The sequence below is a fragment of the Staurois parvus genome, unplaced genomic scaffold (genome assembly GCF_062004578.1).
Source record: "Staurois parvus isolate SC_StPar_1 unplaced genomic scaffold, SC_StPar_1.0 ptg001114l, whole genome shotgun sequence".
NCBI classification, from domain to species: Eukaryota; Metazoa; Chordata; class Amphibia; order Anura; family Ranidae; genus Staurois; species Staurois parvus.
Window position 1 is genome coordinate 16286 of NW_028318910.1, and position 20375 is coordinate 36660.

The following is a 20375-nucleotide window of genomic DNA, read 5'->3' on the forward strand; positions in this document are numbered from 1 at the left end:
TCTGCCTGTTGAAATATATATGATGGTATATCTTGTTTCCTATACAAAGCACCATGATGTCCCCATCCTGTAGTGAAACAAACAATATGTGGGAAGTCACTGACAGAGCTCACACTCTATAGAAGATATATAGGTCATATAGATCACAGAGGACCATATATCTAATGTCCTGTAACAGTCCACTCACCACCTGTGCTATGGATAACGGGAATGAAAGAGAAATCCTTCATAGGTACTGCCATACAGGGCCAAGGCGGCCAAGGAACCACCGCTGACATCCGCCGATATACCGCGGGTTCCAGCCCCTTCTCGGCGCTTGTGCTGCTTAGGCTTGCCTCATGGCATGTGAAGATGGCTTCCTCCTTATGGGTCAGCGTGCGTTCCACCTAGTGCGCATGACCGGAAGTGACGTATCTGACGTATGACTGGTGATCAGTGACCCTGATGATCGGTGCCGATCCCCGCTCTGACAACTGCCGGTTTTCAGCAGTACTTTCCTCACGATCTGACAGCGTGAGGAAAGTGCAGCCGAGAACCGGCATTTGCATTTTCCCGGTGATCAGCGTGTCATTGGTCACGGCTGATCACGTGTTAAAAGGCCGCTGTGATTGGCCTTTTACCACGTCACGTGATCAGCTATGTCCGTAGGCAAGAACTGGCCGGCCGCAGTGCAGCCGTCATTCGGCTATCTGCGGTCGGCAATTAGTTAAAGGATAACTTCACCTTTTTAGACATAAATAATAAATGCACATTTTTTTTTTTTTTTTTTTTTTCTTTTTGCAGGAAAAAATGTGCATTTGTTATTTTTGTCTACGGGAGCCTGGAAAGCATTGCATCAGTGATCAATAGATAGCTGGTGCCATGCAGGTCTCCTGCAGACCTGTCAGAATATCTGCCTATCATATGGGGGGTGTACGGGATGTATGGGGGGGTGTACGGGATGTATGGGGGGTGTACGGGATGTATGGGGGGGTGTACGGGATGTATGGGGGGTGTACGGGATGTATGGGGGGGTGTACGGGATGTATGGGGGGGTGTACGGGATGTATGGGGGGGTGTACGGGATGTATGGGGGGGTGTACGGGATGTATGGGGGGGTGTACGGGATGTATGGGGGGTGTACGGGATGTATGGGGGGTGTACGGGATGTATGGGGGTGTACGGGATGTATGGGGGGTGTACGGGATGTACGATGAAGCAGATATTCTGACAGGAAGCTTCAATGAACTACCACAGAGCTCCACAGCGCCGTGGTAGTTCACTGAAAACTACAAGCATTGACGTCTCCCGTACTATCTGTCCGCGGGCGGGCGGGGGCAGCTATGAGGAGCATGTTACATGTTTCACCCTAAAAATGGGTGGAACATGTAACATGAAGAGATAGCCCTAACCAAAAAAAGGTAATGGGGCTTTAACCACTTCCTGTCTGGCCGTTGTATATAAACGGCCGGACGGTGGCACTGCAGGGTCGGGTGGCCATTTATAAACGGGGAGTTTATAAGCTCCCTGGGAGCGCGCAGCACCGCGATCCAGTGCCCGCTGTGTCCTCCGATCATCGTACGGGGCCAATCAGTGATCACATGCAGAGTAGTAAGCCAGATGTCACTTCTGACATCATTGCTTACTACATGTGAAATCTGTGATTGATCACAGAGGTCACACGGTACAGGGCCATTCACAACAGCCTTCTACTGCTAGGGTGACAGTATGTTAAAAAAAAACATAAATAGTAATATAAAAAAAGAAAAGAAAAATGTAAAGAAAATTTTTTTTTTTTTTTTTTTTTTTTTTAACCACTTTAAAGATAACTGAATAAATTTTGCCCAAGATTTATGAAGAAAGGTTATTTGCAAAATTTTATAACAAACAAAAAAAATTTTTTTTTTTTTAATTTTTGGATTTTTTTCATTTACATAGCAAAAAAAATAAAAATCCCAGCGGTGAATAAATACCACCAAAATAAAGTATTATCTGTCTCAAAAAAATGCTAAAAATGTCATGTGGGTACAGTGTTGCATGACCGCGCAATTGTCATTCAAAGTGTGATAGCGCTGAAAGCTGAAAACTGGCCTGGACTGGAAGGGGGGGAAAGTGTCCGGACTGGAAGGGGGGGGGGGGGGGGGAAGTGTCCGGACTGGAAGGGGGGGGGGGGGGGGAAGTGTCCGGACTGGAAGGGGGGGGGGGGGGGGGGAGTGTCCGGACTGGAAGGGGGGGGGGGGGGGGAGTGTCCGGACTGGAAGGGGGGGGGGGAAGTGTCCGGACTGGAAGGGGGGGGGGGAAAGTGTCCGGACTGGAAGGGGGGGGGGGAAAGTGTCCGGACTGGAAGGGGGGGGGGGAAAGTGTCCGGACTGGAAGGGGGGGGGGGAAAGTGTCCGGACTGGAAGGGGGGGGGGGAAAGTGTCCGGACTGGAAGGGGGGGGGGGAAAGTGTCCGGCCTGGGAGGAGGGGAAAGTGTCCGGACTGGAAGGGGGGGGGGTGAGTGTCCGGACATGAAGTGGTTAAGAGTTTAAATCGAATAAGGGGTGGGCCAGGGTCAGTCGGGCTAGGGAGGAAAAGGCTAGATCAGGGGTAGGCAACTGTGGCCCTCCAGCTGTTGGTGAACTACAAGTCCCATCATGCCTCTGCGTCATGCTTGTAACTGTCAGTCTTGCAATGCCTCCTGGGACTTGTAGTTCTACAACAGCTGGAGGGCCACAGTTGCCCTCCCCTGGGATAGATGGTGCTAGACATTCTCTAGCTACTAAGTATATACAAATCCTTGGGCAGGTAAACCCGCTCCATATTTATATTCCATCTGTTTAGCTGTTTTCAGTATTCTAGTTCATAAGTCACTGGCAGTCACGTGTCTATTTTTTTTTTTTTTTTGTTTGTTTTTGTTTTTTTTTTTTTATATTTTTTTTTTTTTACTATTATTATACAGTATTTATAAAGCGCCAATGGTTCGCTCAGCGCTGTACATTACAAAGGGGGACAGAACATGTGACAGAACAATACCAATACAATGCAAAGCATGAGGGGATTGAGGGCCCTGCTCCTTGGAGCTTACAATCTAGGAGGGAGGGGATGGTGGCACAGGAGGAGATAGCTGTGGGGGATGGGGTGGTAGGAAGAATGGAGGAGGTCGGCAAGTTAGCGGGGGGTGGGGTAGGCTTCCCTGAAGAGATGGGTTTTCAGGGTGCGCCTAAAGGAGAGGAGAGTAGGTGATAATCTGATGGGTTGGGGCAGGGAGTTCCAGAGGATGGGTGACACCCTGGAGAAGTCCTGGAGTCGGGCATGGGAGGAGGAGACCAGGGAACTAGAGAGAAGGAGGTCTTGTGAGGAGCTTTTACAGTATTTTATTTTTTTTTTGCAGGTCCTCCATTTACGCATCAGAGCGACGTCCAGAAGATGGTCTTCTTCGGAGAGACGTCGTGTGAACAGGAGATTGAACGGTTCCTCGAATCTGTGAAATATGTCATCACGTCTTACAAGAGGGAGCAGCCGCTCATTGTCAACACCATGGGATGGATTAAAGGTGAGCTACTGGATATGTTCAGTCCTTAACCACCTCCGGACCAGCGACGTACCCGTACATGGGGGGGGGGGGGATTATACCGGAGTGATACTGTTGTGGGGTTTTTTTTTGGGGGGGGGGTTGTTTTTTTAGAGCCGGTGGCCAGCTCTCTTGTACAAGCAGCCAGAATCGGCTTTGATCGACTCTCCTTCATTGTAATCCGGAAGCGATGACCTGACATTAAAAATATCTGAAGTGCAGAGGGGGAATTTGGGGTCTCATGGACCCCAGATTCCTCCAAAAAAAATACCTGTCACGTGCCTATTGCTGTCACAGGGGCAGGGGATGTTTACATTCCTTGTGACAGCAATAAAAGTGGTTAAAAAAAAAAAAAAAATGAACTGACAATGTAAAAATAAAAAACAATTTAAAAAAAATAAAAAGTGTCTCCGCCACCAATTGGATTCAGGTGTTCCAATCCCCTCCATATGTGATTCAGGTGTTCCAATCCCCTCCATATCATGTGATTCAGGTGTTCCAATCCCCTCCATATCATGTGATTCAGGTGTTCCAATCCCCTCCATATCATGTGATTCAGGTGTTCCAATCCCCTCCATATCATGTGATTCAGGTGTTCCAATCCCCTCCATGGACACAGGTGTATACAATCAAGCCCCTAGGCATGCAGACGGCTTCTACAAACATTGGTGAAAGAATGGGTCGCTCTCAGGAGCTCAGTGACTCCAAGCGTGGTCCCGTGATAGGTGGCCACCTGGGCAATAAGTCCATCCGTGACATTTCCTGGCTACTAAATATTCCACGCTCAACTGTTAGTGGGATTATAACAAAGTGGGAACAACAGCCACTCAGCCACCAAGTGGTAGGCCACGTCACATGACAGAGCGGGGTCAGCGCATGCTGAAGCGCACAGAAGTCGCCAACTGTCTGCAGAGTCAATAGTTAAAGACCTCCAAACTTGGTGTGGCCTTCAGATGAGCCCAACAACAGTGTGTAGAGAGCTTCATGGAATGGGTTTCCATGGCCGAGCAGCTGCATCCAAGCCTTCCATCACCAAGTGCAATGCAAAGCGTCGGATGCCATGGTGTAAAGCACGCCGCCACTGGACTCTAGAGCAAGGGAGGCGTGTTCTCTGGAGTGACCAATCACACTTCTCTGTCTGGTAATCCGATGGACGTGTCTGGCTTTGGCAGCCAGGAGAACGGTACTTGCCTGACTGCATTGTGCCAAGTGTAAAGTTTGGTGGAGGGGGGATTATGGTGTGGGGTTGTTTTTCAGGGGTTGGGCTTGGCCCCCTAGTTCCAGTGAAGGGAACTCTTAAGGCGACAGTCAGAAGTGACATTCCTGCAGCCATTGAGAAATACTGTTTAGCTGTGATTGGTCACAGCTTGTCACATGGTACAAAGATGTTTTGAATAGCCCTGTACCTTGTGAAATCTGTGAATGTTCACAGAGATCACCAGTAGTAAGCAATGATGTCGGGAAGTCGCATCTTGCTTACTACTCTGCATGTGATCGCTGATTGGCCAATCAGTGATCACATGATCGGGACCTCGCACAGAGGTCCCATACAGCGATCGGTGGAGGACACAGCGGGCACCGGATCGCGGTGCCGATCTCTGCACAGGCAGTGAATGCAGAAGTTGCTGCACTGCTCCCGTCCGGCTGTTTATGTACACAGGCCGGACGGGAAGTGGTTAAAGCACCTCAGATCTAAATTCGGTTTTGGTTATTATTTTTTTTTTTTTGAGGGTCAAGTAGATGGCCCCCGAGGGTCAAGTAGATGGCCCCCCGAGGGTCCAGTAGATGGCCCCCCGAGGGTCCAGTAGATGGCCCCCCGAGGGTCCAGTAGATGGCCCCCCGAGGGTCCAGTAGATGGCCCCCCGAGGGTCCAGTAGATGGCCCCCCGAGGGACCAGTAGATGGCCCCCCGAGGGACCAGTAGATGGTCCTCGAGGCTCAACTAGATTGAGGCACTGATTTTAGTCCTTGGACAAGTAGTTTTTTTTTAAATTTCCACACCCCTGCTACATCCATTTGGAGTTGCCCTTTAATATTTACATCCTTGCCATGTCTTTTTGTTCTCCCCCTCAGGGTTTGGCTTGCTACTCCTGATAGACCTGATCCGCCTGCTGTCCCCCAACCATGTCGTACAGATTGTTGGTGAGGGAGGGGAACGCATGGAGCCGCTCACCCCGGAGTATGTGAAGAGTGCGGCTGGATACATGACGAAGGCCTCTTCCGGCACCAAATACAAACACAAAGGGCTGGACTCCTCCGATGAAGAAGAAGACACGGATCCTCACTTCAAGCCTTCCTCGGGACATGAGCTGCTTCAGATAGAAAACCGTTTCAGTGGGGCTGGTGGGACAGAGACCGTGTAAGTGACTCTTGGAAGGGTTTGGTGTCTGAAATGAGCAACTTAAATGTAGTCCATGTACTAGACCCCCTGGTGCCCAACACGCGGGATGATCAGCAGCATGGTGCCGGTCGCTGAAGCAGTGTGTGTTCTAGAGAGAGGGACTGTGCTGTCAGTGGAGTCATCTCCGTCCTCTCCACCTGTCATGACCACCAATGCAGGGGTGGGCTTGGGGGGTTAGACTTTACTGCCACTAACCACCAGTGCAGGGGGGAAGGGTGTGGAATAACTGCCACCAATATGGAGGGGTAATAGTACTGACAACAGTGCTGGGGGTTAATATTTCAGTCAGTGACACCAGTGTTGGCTGTTATTGCATTCACTCATGTCCTGGGTGATGCTTATTACTGTATCCAACGACACCAAAGTTGTGGCTGCTTATTGTGTCAATTGACGCTATTGTTGGGGTTATTATTGCACCCATTGAGACAATGCGGGGGGTTATTATTGCACCCATTGAGACAATGCTGGGGGTTATTATTGCACCCATTGAGAAAATGCGGGGGGTTAGTATTGCACCCATTGAGACAATGCTGGGGGTTTATTATTGCACCCATTGAGACAATGCTGGGGTTTATTATTGCACCCATTGAGACAATGCTGGGGGGTTATTATTACACCCATTGAGACAATGCGGGGGGGTATTGCACCCATTGAGACAATGCTGGGGGGTTATTATTGCATCCATTGAGACAATGCAGGGTTTTTTTTATTGCACCCATTGAGACAATGCTGGGCGTTATTGCACCCATTGAGACAATGCTGGGGGGTTATTATTGCACCCATTGAGACAATGCGGGGGGTTATTATTGCACCCATTGAGACAATGCTGGGGGGTTATTATTGCACCCATTGAGACAATGCGGGGGGGTTACTATTGCACCCATTGAGACAATGCTGGGCATTATTGCACCCATTGAGACAATGCTGGGGGATTGTTATTGCACCCATTGAGACAATGCTGGGGGGTTATTATTGCACCCATTGAGACAATGCTGGGGGGTTATTATTGCACCCATTGAGACAATGCTGGGGGGATATTATTGCACCCATTGAGACAATGCGGGGGGGTTATTATTGCACCCATTGAGACAATGCGGGGGGGTTATTGCACCCATTGAGACAATGCGGGGGGGTTATTATTGCACCCATTGAGACAATGCGGGGGGTTATTATTGCACCCATTGAGACAATGCGGGGGGTTATTATTGCACCCATTGAGACAATGCTGGGGGGTTATTATTGCACCCATTGAGACAATGCTGGGGGGGGGGTTATTATTGCACCCATTGAGACAATGCTGGGGGGTTATTATTGCACCCATTGAGACAATGCTGGGGGGGGTTATTATTGCACCCATTGAGACAATGCTGGGGGGGGTTATTATTGCACCCATTGAGACCATGCTGGGGGGGTTATTATTGCACCCATTGAGACCATGCGGGGGGGTTATTATTGCACCCATTGAGACAATGCGGGGGGGTTATTGCTGCACCTATTGACAACAATGCTGGGGGGTTATTGCTGCACCCATTGACAACAATGCTGGGGGGTTATTGCTGCACCCATTGAGACAATGCTGGGGGTTATTGCTGCACCCATTGGGGGTTGGGGGGGGATGGGTTGTTGCCATTTCTTACACCAGTGCTGGGGCTGCCTATTGTGTCCACTGACACCAATGCCAGGGCTTATTACTTCCACTGACACCAATGCCAGGGCTTATTACTTCCACTGACACCAATGCCAGGGCTTATTACTTCCACTGACACCAATGCCAGGGCTTATTACTTCCACTGACACCAATGTTGGGGTTGCTGATTACGTCAACAGATACCAATGCTGACGGGTCACTGCCAAGTATTTGCTGTCTAACAGGCTTCTTCTCCGCTTTATTTTTTCCCTTTCAGACGGTGTCACGGTTGGATCCTGAGAGATCTCGCCATGTTGGGCTACATTGGCAAGTTGCAGCAGTTTGAGCAGATCATTCCTCTCAACAGCTTAGTGCCTTACGAGGTCAGTATAGAGAGATCCGGGGAAACGACACTTCGCTTTCTCTCTCCGCTCTTCCCTTCGCCACTCTTTTTGCTCTTTTCCACAATCTTTCTAATGCAGGCCATAGACGGTTCGTTTTTCGGACGAAAAATCGGCCGATAAATGAACCAACCAATGATTGCGGAAATCGGCCGCGTTTCACAAATTTACCGTCATGACTGATAAAAGAAATGAGGAGGAACCACGAAAATCGGCCAATGCCCCACTAACAGTGCGAAAATCGGCCGGTGCCAATGCCCCACTAACAGTGCGAACATCGGCCGGTGCCATTGCCCCACTAACAGTGCGAAAATCGTCCGATTTAGTCTTTCGGATGAAAGGAAAAAAAATGGCCTGCTTTTTTTTTTTTTTTTTCTTCAGCCACACTATGTAACTATGACTATTCAGTGCGACTTTCTTTGCATTGCGGCTTGCTGGCACTCTTGCTGTGACTTCATTTAACAGATGTCAATGCATGTTGCAATGAAGTTGTACAAAAATAGCGCAGGAACCTTTTTCAAAGTCGCTGTGACTTGAGTCGCACTGATTTGAGCCGTTCCAGTGCCGCTAATGGGGTGCGACTTGTCATACGACTTTGAACTCAAGTCGCACTGGTGTGAACCAGGGCTGAGTCCCAGTCCACACGTGGATAAGATGCGATCCGAAAGGCCTAGATTCGCGTGGCATCTGAAAATACATTGTTTTAGATTAAGGATGTCCAGCGCTGCGATTTTGATTGGGTGTATAGAAGGTTCCTGTGCCAGTCTGGAGCAATAATAATAAAGAGGTAATATGCGAGCGCTATCCAAAACTCTATAAAAGATAGCTGCTACAACACCAAAAAGGTAACCAAGAATGAACCTTCCAACTGAGTACATACATATAAAGGTGCAGCGCTAAAATAACATAAATAAAACAGCATAATATAGCATAAACTAAAGTGCATAGTATCAAATCACACTGGAGGTGAACTTGAGTGAATAAAAAGTCCCAAGATAAATGCAGGCCCAACGTGGGGATCTGGTAGATCCTAATGAGTGTGTGGGGCAGGGTTCCAGTGTACCACACGGTGAATCTAGGGTAAAAAAATGCGCACTCACCAGAACTGCGTCAAAAATACGCATGTGAAATTATCCTGTTACATCAGGTAGCTGTAATCTACTGCCAAGGTAAGGTCAGGGTCATACACCTTCCAATCGCAACTCAGGGTAGGTACTCCAAGAGTCTCAAACGTGTCACCATCTGGGGTCCCTTTGAACAGGTTCTGCAAGCGGGGACTCTTCCCGACTGTGCACGGGGCTCAGCGCTCAGGAGAAGGAAGGCTGCAGCCGGCTGCTGGAGGGGCTGGACACCTCGGAGCTCTTCTCGGTGGCGGAGACGGTCACCAACCGGCTCATCTGTGTACAGTCGGGAAGAGTCCCCACTTGCAGAACCTGTTCAAAGGTACCCCAGATGGTGACACGTTTGAGACTCTTGGAGTACCTACCCTGAGTTGCGATTGGAAGGTGTATGACTCTGACCTTACCTTGGCAATAGATGACCGCTACCTGATGTAACAGGATAATTTCACATGCGTATTTTTGACGCACTTCTGGTGAGTGCGCATTTTTTACCCTAGATTCACCGTGTGGTACACTGGAACCCTGCCCCACGCACTCATTAGGATCTACCAGATCCCCACGTTGGGCCTGCATTTCTCTTGGGACTTTTTATTCACTCAAGTTCACCTCCAGTGTGATTTGATATTATGCACTTTAGTTTATGCTATATTATGCTGTTTTTATTTGTTATTTTAGCGCTGCAATCTGGAGCAATGCTTTCCAAACTCGCACAGCATAGAGTATGGTGGCATTCTGAGGCCTGTTCACAACTCCTAGCCGGTGGATGGAAGGCCGTTTTGTAGAGAAGAGGATAGATTGCATTTCTAACATTGGAAGGCTGATTGAAAACCGCAGCAGTACTAAATTCGCGTTGACCAAAAGGGTCTCCACAATCGCATGCCTGAATCATATCTGAATCGCACATGAACCACTGAACAACTACCTGTTGAAAATCGCACTGTAAACTGACATGAAAATTGCACCGCATAAAGTCTCGGCTCACGCTACTGCGACCTGAAAGTTGCGCGACTTACAGTGCGACTTTGCCAGGCAACTTGAGTACCACTTTGAAGCAACTTTCAGGGAATGCTGGGTAATCTTCCTGCATGGTCGGATCCAAATCACATCAATATAGATGAGGATCCGACTTGGTGGCAACTTCTATTAAAGTCTATAGAAGTCGCCTTGAAGTATTACAGGAACCCTTTCTAAAGTCGGAGCGACTTCAGTAGTGGGAATTAAGACGGCTCTCATTGACTAACATGGGATTTCACATGTCATGCGACTTGGGGGTCTCACAAGTCAGATCCCAAGTTGTGGCAGTGTGAACCGAGCCTTAACCCCCCTGGTGGTATTCCCGAGTGTAGCTCGGGGTAAAGTTTCAGCACCACAAGCGGTAACCCCCCCCGAGCTACACTCGGGAATACACTGCGGCGTGGCTCCGGGATCTCTTCTTCACTTACCTTGTCCTGCGCTCCCGCGATGTCCCCCCTGCAGTGTCCCCTGTAATGTCTTCCAGCCGATGCCGGCATCTGTCTTCCGGGTTCCGTTCCCTGCGACGTCGGGACGTACGGGGGACGGAACTGGCGGGAAATTTAAAAATGTCAAAAAGTGACATTCACTAAATACACTAAAATCACATAGTATAACATTCCTGTATCAAACCATTTCACATACATTGTGTCCCGAGTGCTTTGTCCGGCACCCTGCCTGCATTTTTACCGCCCTTTCTGCCTGGAAACTGAGACACGTCCATGGCGTCCAAAAAGCGTCCCTTTAGGTCAGACGCGGTTTTAGACCGGCTAGAGAACAGCGATAGTAAATCAGAACCACTTGCAGAATTGAGTGATAATGATTGGTGGGGGAAATTCCTCATCAGGCACTGAAAACGATTCTGCGACGGAGCTCAGCGATGGGCGAACTTGGCGCTCTATTTCACATTTCAGTGTTTTTGGTTTGATAATATTATTTAATTAAATTTATTATTATTATATTTTTTTTTTTATGATTATTTATTAAATTATAATTTATGATTTTGTGTTTCAAGTTTTATCAGACCCGGGATGTTTACTAGACTCTTGTTCAGACAGATTTCAGTGAGTTATTCCTAAAAATTACAGGCCTACAATAAAATAACGTCATATTTCCATGCAAAAAAAGTACCGCTTTGAGCACAGAAATATGGACATAATCAGAGCGCTAGGGAGGTTAAAAAAAAAAAAAAACCTTCTCGGTGCCCGGAACTCCATGTCCCAGGCATCAGGCGATTTGTACATTCGTGGAGGAGTGTGTGCCATAATGAGCTATGCGTACTTCACATTATGGCACGAGCTCACCTACTGTACTACAGTCATAGCAGATCTGGCGATGAGATCACACATTGGTTTACCTGCAAGCAATGGCGTCTCTGGGCGACATGTCATTCATCTCATCTTAATCCTTGCCTATTGCTTTAGCTGACATACAATACAGTACATGGAGATCTGGAAACCTGAAATCTGTCTGTGAATGTATTTATATGGCAAATAACCCCGTAGAACTGAGAGCGTTGTGCCCTTGTGTCTTCTAGGTGCCTTTTAACGCCGTGGCACTTCGAGTCATCCACGCAGACGTCGCACCGTCGCACATCTTGTACACCGCAAACGCTAGCTGGGTCAGCCTGTGCCACATTTTGGATGATGTCGGCAGCCAGAGCAGCGGCCCGGTCATCCTCACGCAGACACCAATCTGTGACTGCCTGGGGTTTGGTGAGTTGGGACAGAGGGGAAATTCAATACATGGCTAGTCATCTTAGATTGTAAGCTCCCAGGATCAGGGCCCTCCTAACCCACTTGTATTGTCTCCCATTGTAATGTAAAGCGCTGAGCAAACTGTTGGTGCCATAAATCCTGTATAATAATAATAATAATAATAATAAATCCTGTATAATAATAATAATAAATCCTGTATAATAATAATAATAATAATAAATCCTGTATAATAATAAATCCTGTATAATAATAATAAAAGAATAAATCCTGTATAATAATAATAATCCTGTATAATAATAATAAATCCTGTATAATAATAATAAGAATAAATCCTGAATAATAATAATATAAATCCTGTATAATAATAATAAATCCTGTATAATAATAATAAATCCTGTATAATAATAATAAGAATAAATCCTGTATAATAATAATAATATAAATCCTGTATAATAATAATAATAAATCCTGTATAATAATAATAAATCCTGTAGTATAATAATAATAATAATAATAAATCCTGTATAATAATAATAAATCCTGTATAATAATAATAATAAATCCTGTATAATAATAATAAATCCTGTATAATAATAATAAATCCTGTATAATAATAATAAAAGAATAATGTGCCCCTTTGGGCTCCCTTTTATTTTTTTAATCTTTTATTAAGAGAGAAAACTTAATTGACTGACTAATGTGGGCGACAAGTAATTTTTTTTTTTTTGTTACATTTTTATATATATATATATATATATATATATATATAATGTATATCTGTTGCTCCAATAACCAACTTGGGCCGAAATTCTAAATTAAGTGTACATAACATTATCAATAAACCTAAAAGGATCGAATAAAGTCCAAACGAACGTAAGCCCAAATGTGAACTTTAGGACCAAACCAAACTCCGTGAAATGAAGTGCTATGACACCAATAACTCCAAGGGGTGATCCCACCGCCAAGGGTCATTAGGATTGAAAGCGGAGTTCCACCTGAGAAAAAGAAAAAAGTCAGCAGCTACAAAAACTAGCTGCTGACTTTTAAAATACAGCCACTTACCTGTCCCCCGGTCCAGAGGCGTCCTCACCACGGCTGGTTTCACCGGCCGTCTTCTGTCCCTGGTGCTGGTATCTATAGTGTGGCCACCCAGCTGTGACAGCTTGCGGCTTTACAGCCGGGTGCCTACTGCACATGCGCAAGAAGCGCTGCACTTTGTGAATGGCCCCATAGATTTTGGGACCTGGCATGTGTCCCAGAAGACTACAGGAAGGGAGGGGGGGAGGACAACTTCCGATCACCTAGGCCAGGGGCAGGGGTGGACTAACAACTCATGGGGCCCCCAGGCAATAGGGGATCATAGGGCCTCTGTCCAAACTCAAAAAAGCCTATGAAAAAGGTACCAGGGGCATCTCATGGGGGCCTCCTACGGACCCCGGACCGAGTTTCCAAATGGTCAGTCCACCCCTGGCCAGGGGTAGGCAACCTGCGGCTCTCTAGCTGTTATGGAACTACATTTCCCATGAGGCATTGCAAAGATTTCAAAACTGACAGTTACAGCTATGACTTGCAGAGGCATGATGGAACTTGTAGTCTTGCGGTTCTCATGTTGCCTACCCCTGACCTAGGCGATCGCAGCAGAAGTGGGAGCGGGTACCTGTCAAATTCAGGTAACCGATCACCAAAGGTGCCAATCCTTAATGGGGAGCGGGGGACAATGCATGAAAGCGGAACTTCCCCTGGAGCTCCGCTATAACCCTCTAGCCAGAGAAGTCAAAACAAGCACATATATATCATGGACTCCACCAATCCTCCTTCCATGTCAAGCCTCATACATGGACCAACCACATAAGGAAAGGACCCCCACAATGGATTATTCTATTAGAGTTCTTTCCTTCCATGACCGTTTCCTGAGCCCATGATGCACACATTCATAGGACCTGCCATGCTGTGTACAGGGGCAGCTGGGTGACATGGAAGGGAAGAGATTGAATGGAATAATCCATTGCTGGCACCTTTCCATATGTGGTTGGTCCATGTATGAGGCTTGACGTGGAAGGAGGCTCGGTGGACTCCATGATGTACATGCTTGTTTAGCCTCATCTGGCTAGAGGGTCAGATCATTTTGGTAAGCACATAATTACCCTTGGTGATGGGATCACCCCTGGGAGTTGTTGGTGTCTCAGCACTTCGTTTCATGGAGTTTGTTTTAGTCCTATAGGACTTTTTCATGGTGTTTCACATTTGGACTTTATTCCATTCTTTTATGTTTGTTTGTATATTGATAACTTTATATATACTCCATTTAGAATTTTGGCACAAGTTGGTTATTGGTGCAGATTTCTATATATCATTTAGAACTGTGGAGTACACTGCTCAAAAAAATGAAAGGAAGACTTTGAAAACCCATCAGATCTCAATGGGGAGGAATCTCCTGCTGGATCTCTTTACTGACATGGACGGGGTGATGGGTGAGGAACGTAAGGATGTCCCATTGTTTGATGGAAATTAAAATGATGGACCTACAGAGGACCGAATTCAAAAACACCCCGAAAATCAAAGTGAAGAAATGATGCAGCAGGAGAGTCCATTTTTGTGAAATTTCATTGCAGCAACTCAGAATGGTCCTCAGTAGTCTGTGTGGCCCCCACGTACTTGTATGCATGCCTGACAACATCAGGTGGAGGGTCCTAAAGAGACCACAGATGGTGTCCTGGGGGATTTCCTTCCAGATCTGGACCAGGGCATCACTGAGCTCCTGAAGAGTATGAGGTGCAACCTGGCAGCGTCATATGGACCGAAACATGACATCCCAGAGGGGTTCTATTGGATTTAGGTTAGGAGAGGGTGGGGGCCATTCAATGGTATCAATTCCTTCATCCTCCAGGAACTGCCTGCATACTCTCACCACACAAGGCCGGGCATTGTCCTGCACCAGGAGGAACCCAGGGCCCACTGCACCAGGAGGAACCCAGGGCCCACTGCACCAGGAGGAACCCAGGGCCCACTGCACCAGGAGGAACCCAGGACCCACTGCACCAGCGCAGGGTCTGACAATGGGTCCAAGGATTTCATCCCCATACCTAATGGCAGTCAGGGTGCCATTTTCTAGCCTGTAGAGGTCTGTGCGTCCCTCCATGGATATGCCTCCCCAGACTATCACTGACCCACCACCAATACGGTCATGCTGAACCATGTTACAGGCAGCAGAACGTTCTCCACGGCTTCTCCAGACCCTTTCACGTCTGTCACATGTGCTCAGGGTGAACCTGCTCTCATCTGTGAAAAGCACAGGGCGCCAGTGGTGGACCTGCCAATTCTGGGGTTCAATGGCAAATGCCAATCCAGCTCTATGGTGGCGGGCAGTGAGCACAGGGCCCACTAGAGGACATTGGGCCCTCAGGCCACCCTCATGAAGTCTGTTTCTGATTGGTCAGAGACATTCACACCAGTGGCCTGCTGGAGGTCATTTTGTAGGGCTCTGGCAGTGCTCATCTTATTCCTCCTTGCACAAAGGAGCAGATACCGGTCCTGCTGATGGGTTAGGGACCTTCTACGGCCCTGTCCAGCCCTCCTAGAGAAACTGCCTGTCTCCTGGAATCTCCTCCATGCTCTTGAGACTGTGCTGGAAGACACAGCAAACCTTCTGGCAATGGCACGTATTGATGTGCCATCCTGGAGGAGTCGGGCTGCCTGTACAACCTCTGTAGGGTCCAGGTATGGCCTCATGCTACCAGTAGTGACACTGACCCGAGCCAAATGCAAAACTAGTGAAAAACTGAAAAGATCAGTGGGGAAAAATATGTCAGTGGCCTCCACCTGTAAAATTATTCCTGTTTTGGGGGTCGTCTCATTGTTGCCCGTCTAGTGCACCTGTTGTTAATTTCATTAACACCAAAGCAGCTGAAACTGATTACCGCCCCCCTCTGCGACTTACCTGACCAGATCCATATCCCAGGAGTGTCATTGACTTAATGCTAGACACTGTTTACAAAGTCTTCCTTTAAATTTTTTTCGAGCAGTGATAATCTCAGTACTGTTGCTGATCTTTGTTTTTTCACTTTATATATTTTTTTGGCATTTTTTTTTCCCCATAAGCGCAGTATTTTCATTGTCATACAGTTACATTGAGTTGCTCTTGTCTCTCTAGGTATTATTCGGGGAATTAACATGGAGAGAAAGGTTTATCACATCCTTACACCCATCCCTCCAGCAACTCTGCGATTGGTGAATTGCCTTCAAATTGGAAACATATCTATACCCCACAGCATCTTCAAGAACCAGGTATTGTCTCTTTCAATCGAGGGTGAAATGGGAAACCTGGGACAATGCTCATGGCACCGGCCTAACCACTTCCAGCCCTTAGGACTTGCCTGTAATGGTTACACCAGGATCTTGGCTGCCGCTATGATCCTATTAACATTTTCAGCCGGCCTTGGGGATTCATGTAAAAGTGATCAGAGCGCCTCTACAGCCGCAGTTCCCAATCTCTCCTGTTCCTCTAGGAAGCCCGAGTCTGCTACAGCCTGTCGGGGCCAGCTGCTGACAGAGGTGGAGGCACATCCACACTCCCCCTTTCCCCCTGACAATTGAAGTCAGAAGTAACGGGGATTTTGTCACTTCTGGTTTTAATTCTTTGGTTGCTTTTTTTGGCCGGTAACGGCCAGTAATCTGGTTTCTGGCTGCTTTGGAGAACAGGAGGGGTCAGGGGTCTAATAGACCCAAGATCTTTCCATAAAGAGGTCTTATTACTGCCCCTGCAGTCAGTTAGGGATGTTGTTCATTCCTTGTCATGGCAAGAAAGTTGAATAAAAAAAATATATACAGAAACGATGTAAAAAATTAATTTAAATAAAATTAAAAAAAAAATGTAAAGTGATTCTAAAGGAATTTAAAAAAAAAATAAACTTCATACTTTCCTGCTCTTTGCAATGGTACTGCACAGAGCAACCCCAATCCTCCTCTTCTGGGGTCAACCTGCTCTGTCTGAAGGACAGTAGGCAGGTCCTTTTTTTTTTTTTTTTTTTTTGTGTCGTCCTGGTATACCAGACCAGGGGTCTCAAAATGTTCTAAAAAAAAAAAAAAACGTAGGCGTGACCGAGTAAAGTCATACTCGATGAGTTCTATGACCACCCCAGATGAGTATGTAAAGTCCCAGAGCAGTGAGGTTTAGGAAGTAGGAGGCTCTGTTGGTGTTGAGTGTTGGTGATGTTTTTCGGATTCCATAGGAGAATGCTCAAGTGCATTTTGGACAATCTGCCTCCCTGTGTTAGTTCCAGGGCGGGGAACCTTCAGCAAAACCCAGAGGTCAGATTAGTGAACTGCTCAGGATTTAAAGAATGCCAGCTTCACCCTGAGGTGTTTTGACAGATCCTCTGTAATTGTCTTTTTTTTCCTGGAGATGTGACCTGTTCTATTACCTCCCTCATGATGCTCAGTGGCCAGTTTTAAATATCATATCTAAGCATTTCTCTTCTCTCTCGTTTCCCAGCCTGGAATTATTGGGGAGGTTCCCTACGTCACCTCAGACTATGACTTCACAATCTACGGCTCAGGGAAGATGAAGAGAAAAAAACACCTCAAGAGGCGTGAACATCTCTAAGTTTTTTGCTATTTCCCTTTTTGTTTTGCTATTCTGTTGTTTTATTGTTAAATTATTTTTTTACAATTCAGTTTTTGAAAATGTTTTTAAAACAAAACAAGTAAGCCCAAACAGCGGGCTTGTACCATAAGAAACTTTCATAATAAATTCAGGAGTACAAATCGCATCAGTGTTACAAATATGTGTTCCACACTGTATTCTGGTCATGGAAGGTTCACTCAACCAATGTGCTCCAGAGTCAAGGAGACACACTCAACCATTATGTTCCAAATTCTAATACAGTCCAGGAAGGGGCACTCAACTAGTGTGTTCCAGACTAATACAACCAAGGAGGTGCACTCAACCAATGTGTTCCAGACTAATATAACCAAGGAGGTGCACTCAACCATGTGTTCCATACGCTAATATGGTCATGAAAGGCGCATTCAACCAATGTGTCCCAGACTAATACAGCCAAGGAGGTGCACTCAACCAATATGTCCCATACTCCTACGGTCAAGGAAGACGCACTCAACCAGTATGTTCCAGACGCTATTATCGTTAAAGAAGATACACTGAACCAATGTGTTCCATACTATTACGGTCAAGGAGGCTGCCCTCGACTAATGTGGTCCACAGTCAAGCTGGTGCCCTCAACTAATGTGGTCCACAGTCAAGCTGGTGCCCTCAACTAATGTGGTCCACAGTCAAGCTGGTGCCCTCAACTAATGTGGTCCACAGTCAAGCTGGTGCCCTCAACTAATGTGGTCCACAGTCAAGCTGGTGCCCTCAACTAATGTGGTCCACAGTCAAGCTGGTGCCCTCAACTAATGTGGTCCACAGTCAAGCTGGTGCCCTCAACTAATGTGGTCCACAGTCAAGCTGGTGCCCTCAACTAATGTGGTCCACAGTCAAGCAGGTGCCCTCAACCAATGTCCACAGTCAAGCAGGTGCCCTCAACCAATGTCCACAGTCAAGGAGGTGCACTAAACCCATGTGGTCCACAGTCAAGGAAGCGCACTCAACCAATGGGCCTTAATTACTAAAACTGGAATATGCAAAATCTGGTGCAACTCTGCATGGAATCCAATCGGCTTCCAGGTTTTTTTTTTTTTTTTTTTTTTTTCCTTTCTAAAGCTTAATTGAACAAACTGACTTTAGAAGCTTACTGGCTACCATGCACAGCTGCTCCAGTTTTTGCAAATCTACCCCAGTGTGTTCTAGACTTAAATACTGTTAAAGAAAGTGCACCTAACGGATGTGGTCCAGCCTCAAGGAGGCTCACTCAACCAATGTGTTCCAGACTAATACAGCCAAGGAGACATACTAAACCAATGTGTCCCAGACTCCTACGGTCAAGGAAGATGCACTCAACCTGTATGTTCCAGACGCTATTATGGTTAAAGACACTCAACCAATGTGTTCCAGGCTATTATGGTCAAGGAGGCTGCCCTCAACCAATGTGGTCCACTGTCAAGCAGGTCCCTAAACCAATGTGGTCCATCGTCAAGGAGGCGCACTAAACCAAAGTGGTCCACAGTCAAGGAGGCTGCCCTCAACCAATGTGGTCCACAGTCAAGGAGATGCCCTCAACCAATATGGTCCACAGTCAAGGAGATGCCCTCAACCAATATGGTCCACAGTTAAGGAGTCTGCCCTCAACCAATCTGGTCCACAGTCAAGGAGGTGCCCTCAACCAATGTGGTCCACAGTCAAGGAGTCTGCACTCAACCAATGTGGTCCACAGTCAAGGAGGCTGCCCTCAACTAATGTGATCCAGACTCTAGTACAGTCAAGGAGGTGCGCTCAACCAATGTGGCACAGAGTCAAGGAGGTGCACTCAAGCAACGTGTTCCAGACTCTAATAGGGTCACAGAGGGCACAGTCAGCCGATGTGTTCCAGACTTTTTGTACATTGTAATAGTTACATAGAAGAGCAAGCAGTCATGGATTATGCAGTGTCCCTGTAAAATGTTCATCTAACTCACCGTCCTCAAAACCGTAAATGCCACAATTGCCTTCCAGGTTTTTTCTGTTGTGTACAGTGTATGTTATAAAATGTTTCTTGTAATAAAGAAAAGACCACAATAATAACGGTCTGTTTTCTACAATGTAGTTTTGAGAGTCAATAAATATGGACAAAATGGAAGAGTAATGGTACGTGTATTTATTTCCCCATTGTGGTGACCCTTGTCTAAGCAGTAAGGGCCCTTTCACAGCAGAACACATTGTGGGAAACCTGTGTTTCATGCGTTATCGGTGCGATCTGCTGTGGGTGTCGAGGTAAACCGAACAACACCCCCCCAAACGCAGCTATAAAAGTACAAACAAAAGCTTTCAAGTGAAAATGTTCGACCCTTTGACATCTTCGACGTCTGCTTCGTGGACAGCGACTAAACCTCAGAGGACAAAATCTCCAGGTGAAATAAGTTCGATCATACCTAAGGCACAATCGTATATGTGTACGCCATTGTCCTTGCATGGGCTAGGGGACACAGCGGCTTGTGGCTCACAGTACCGGCCTGCTTCCAGCGGCCTGGGGATCATGTTATGAATTCATCATGTGGGCAGCACAGTGGCTAAATGGTTAGCGCTTCCGCCTGGTCGTACTAGGGTCGTTGGTTTAAGTCCCAACCATGGCACCACCTGCTTGGAGTTTGCATGTTCTCCCTGTGCCTGCGTGGGTTTCCTCCAGGTACTCCAGTTTCCTCCCACCCTCCAAAGACATGCTGGTAGGATAATTGGATCCTGTCTAAATTGGCCCTAGTATGTGTATGAATGTGAGTTAGGGACCTTAGATTGTGCGCCCCTTGAGGGTTAGGGACCTTAGATTGTACGCCCCTTGAGGGTTAGGGACCTTAGATTGTACGCCCCTTGAGAGTTAGGGACCTTAGATTGTACGCCCCTTGAGAATTAGGGACCTTAGATTGTACGCCCCTTGAGAGTTAGGGACCTTAGATTGTACGCCCCTTGAGGGTTAGGGA

General features: G+C 47.0%; 1 protein-coding gene across 1 annotated transcript in view; it reads left to right on the forward strand.

The window, feature by feature from the left end:
- Window positions 1-19540, forward strand: part of NOL9 (nucleolar protein 9) — a 34816-nt gene extending 15276 nt beyond the window's left edge. Inside the window, exons 6-11 of the mRNA XM_089658956.1 lie at window positions 3353-3514; window positions 5605-5890; window positions 7837-7942; window positions 11630-11807; window positions 15961-16094; window positions 17302-19540. Of these exons, the coding sequence (XP_089515082.1) occupies window positions 3353-3514; window positions 5605-5890; window positions 7837-7942; window positions 11630-11807; window positions 15961-16094; window positions 17302-17412 (977 nt within the window). The 3' untranslated portion in view covers window positions 17413-19540. The remainder of the gene's footprint in view (window positions 1-3352; window positions 3515-5604; window positions 5891-7836; window positions 7943-11629; window positions 11808-15960; window positions 16095-17301) is intronic.
- Window positions 19541-20375: the final 835 nt, after the last annotated feature.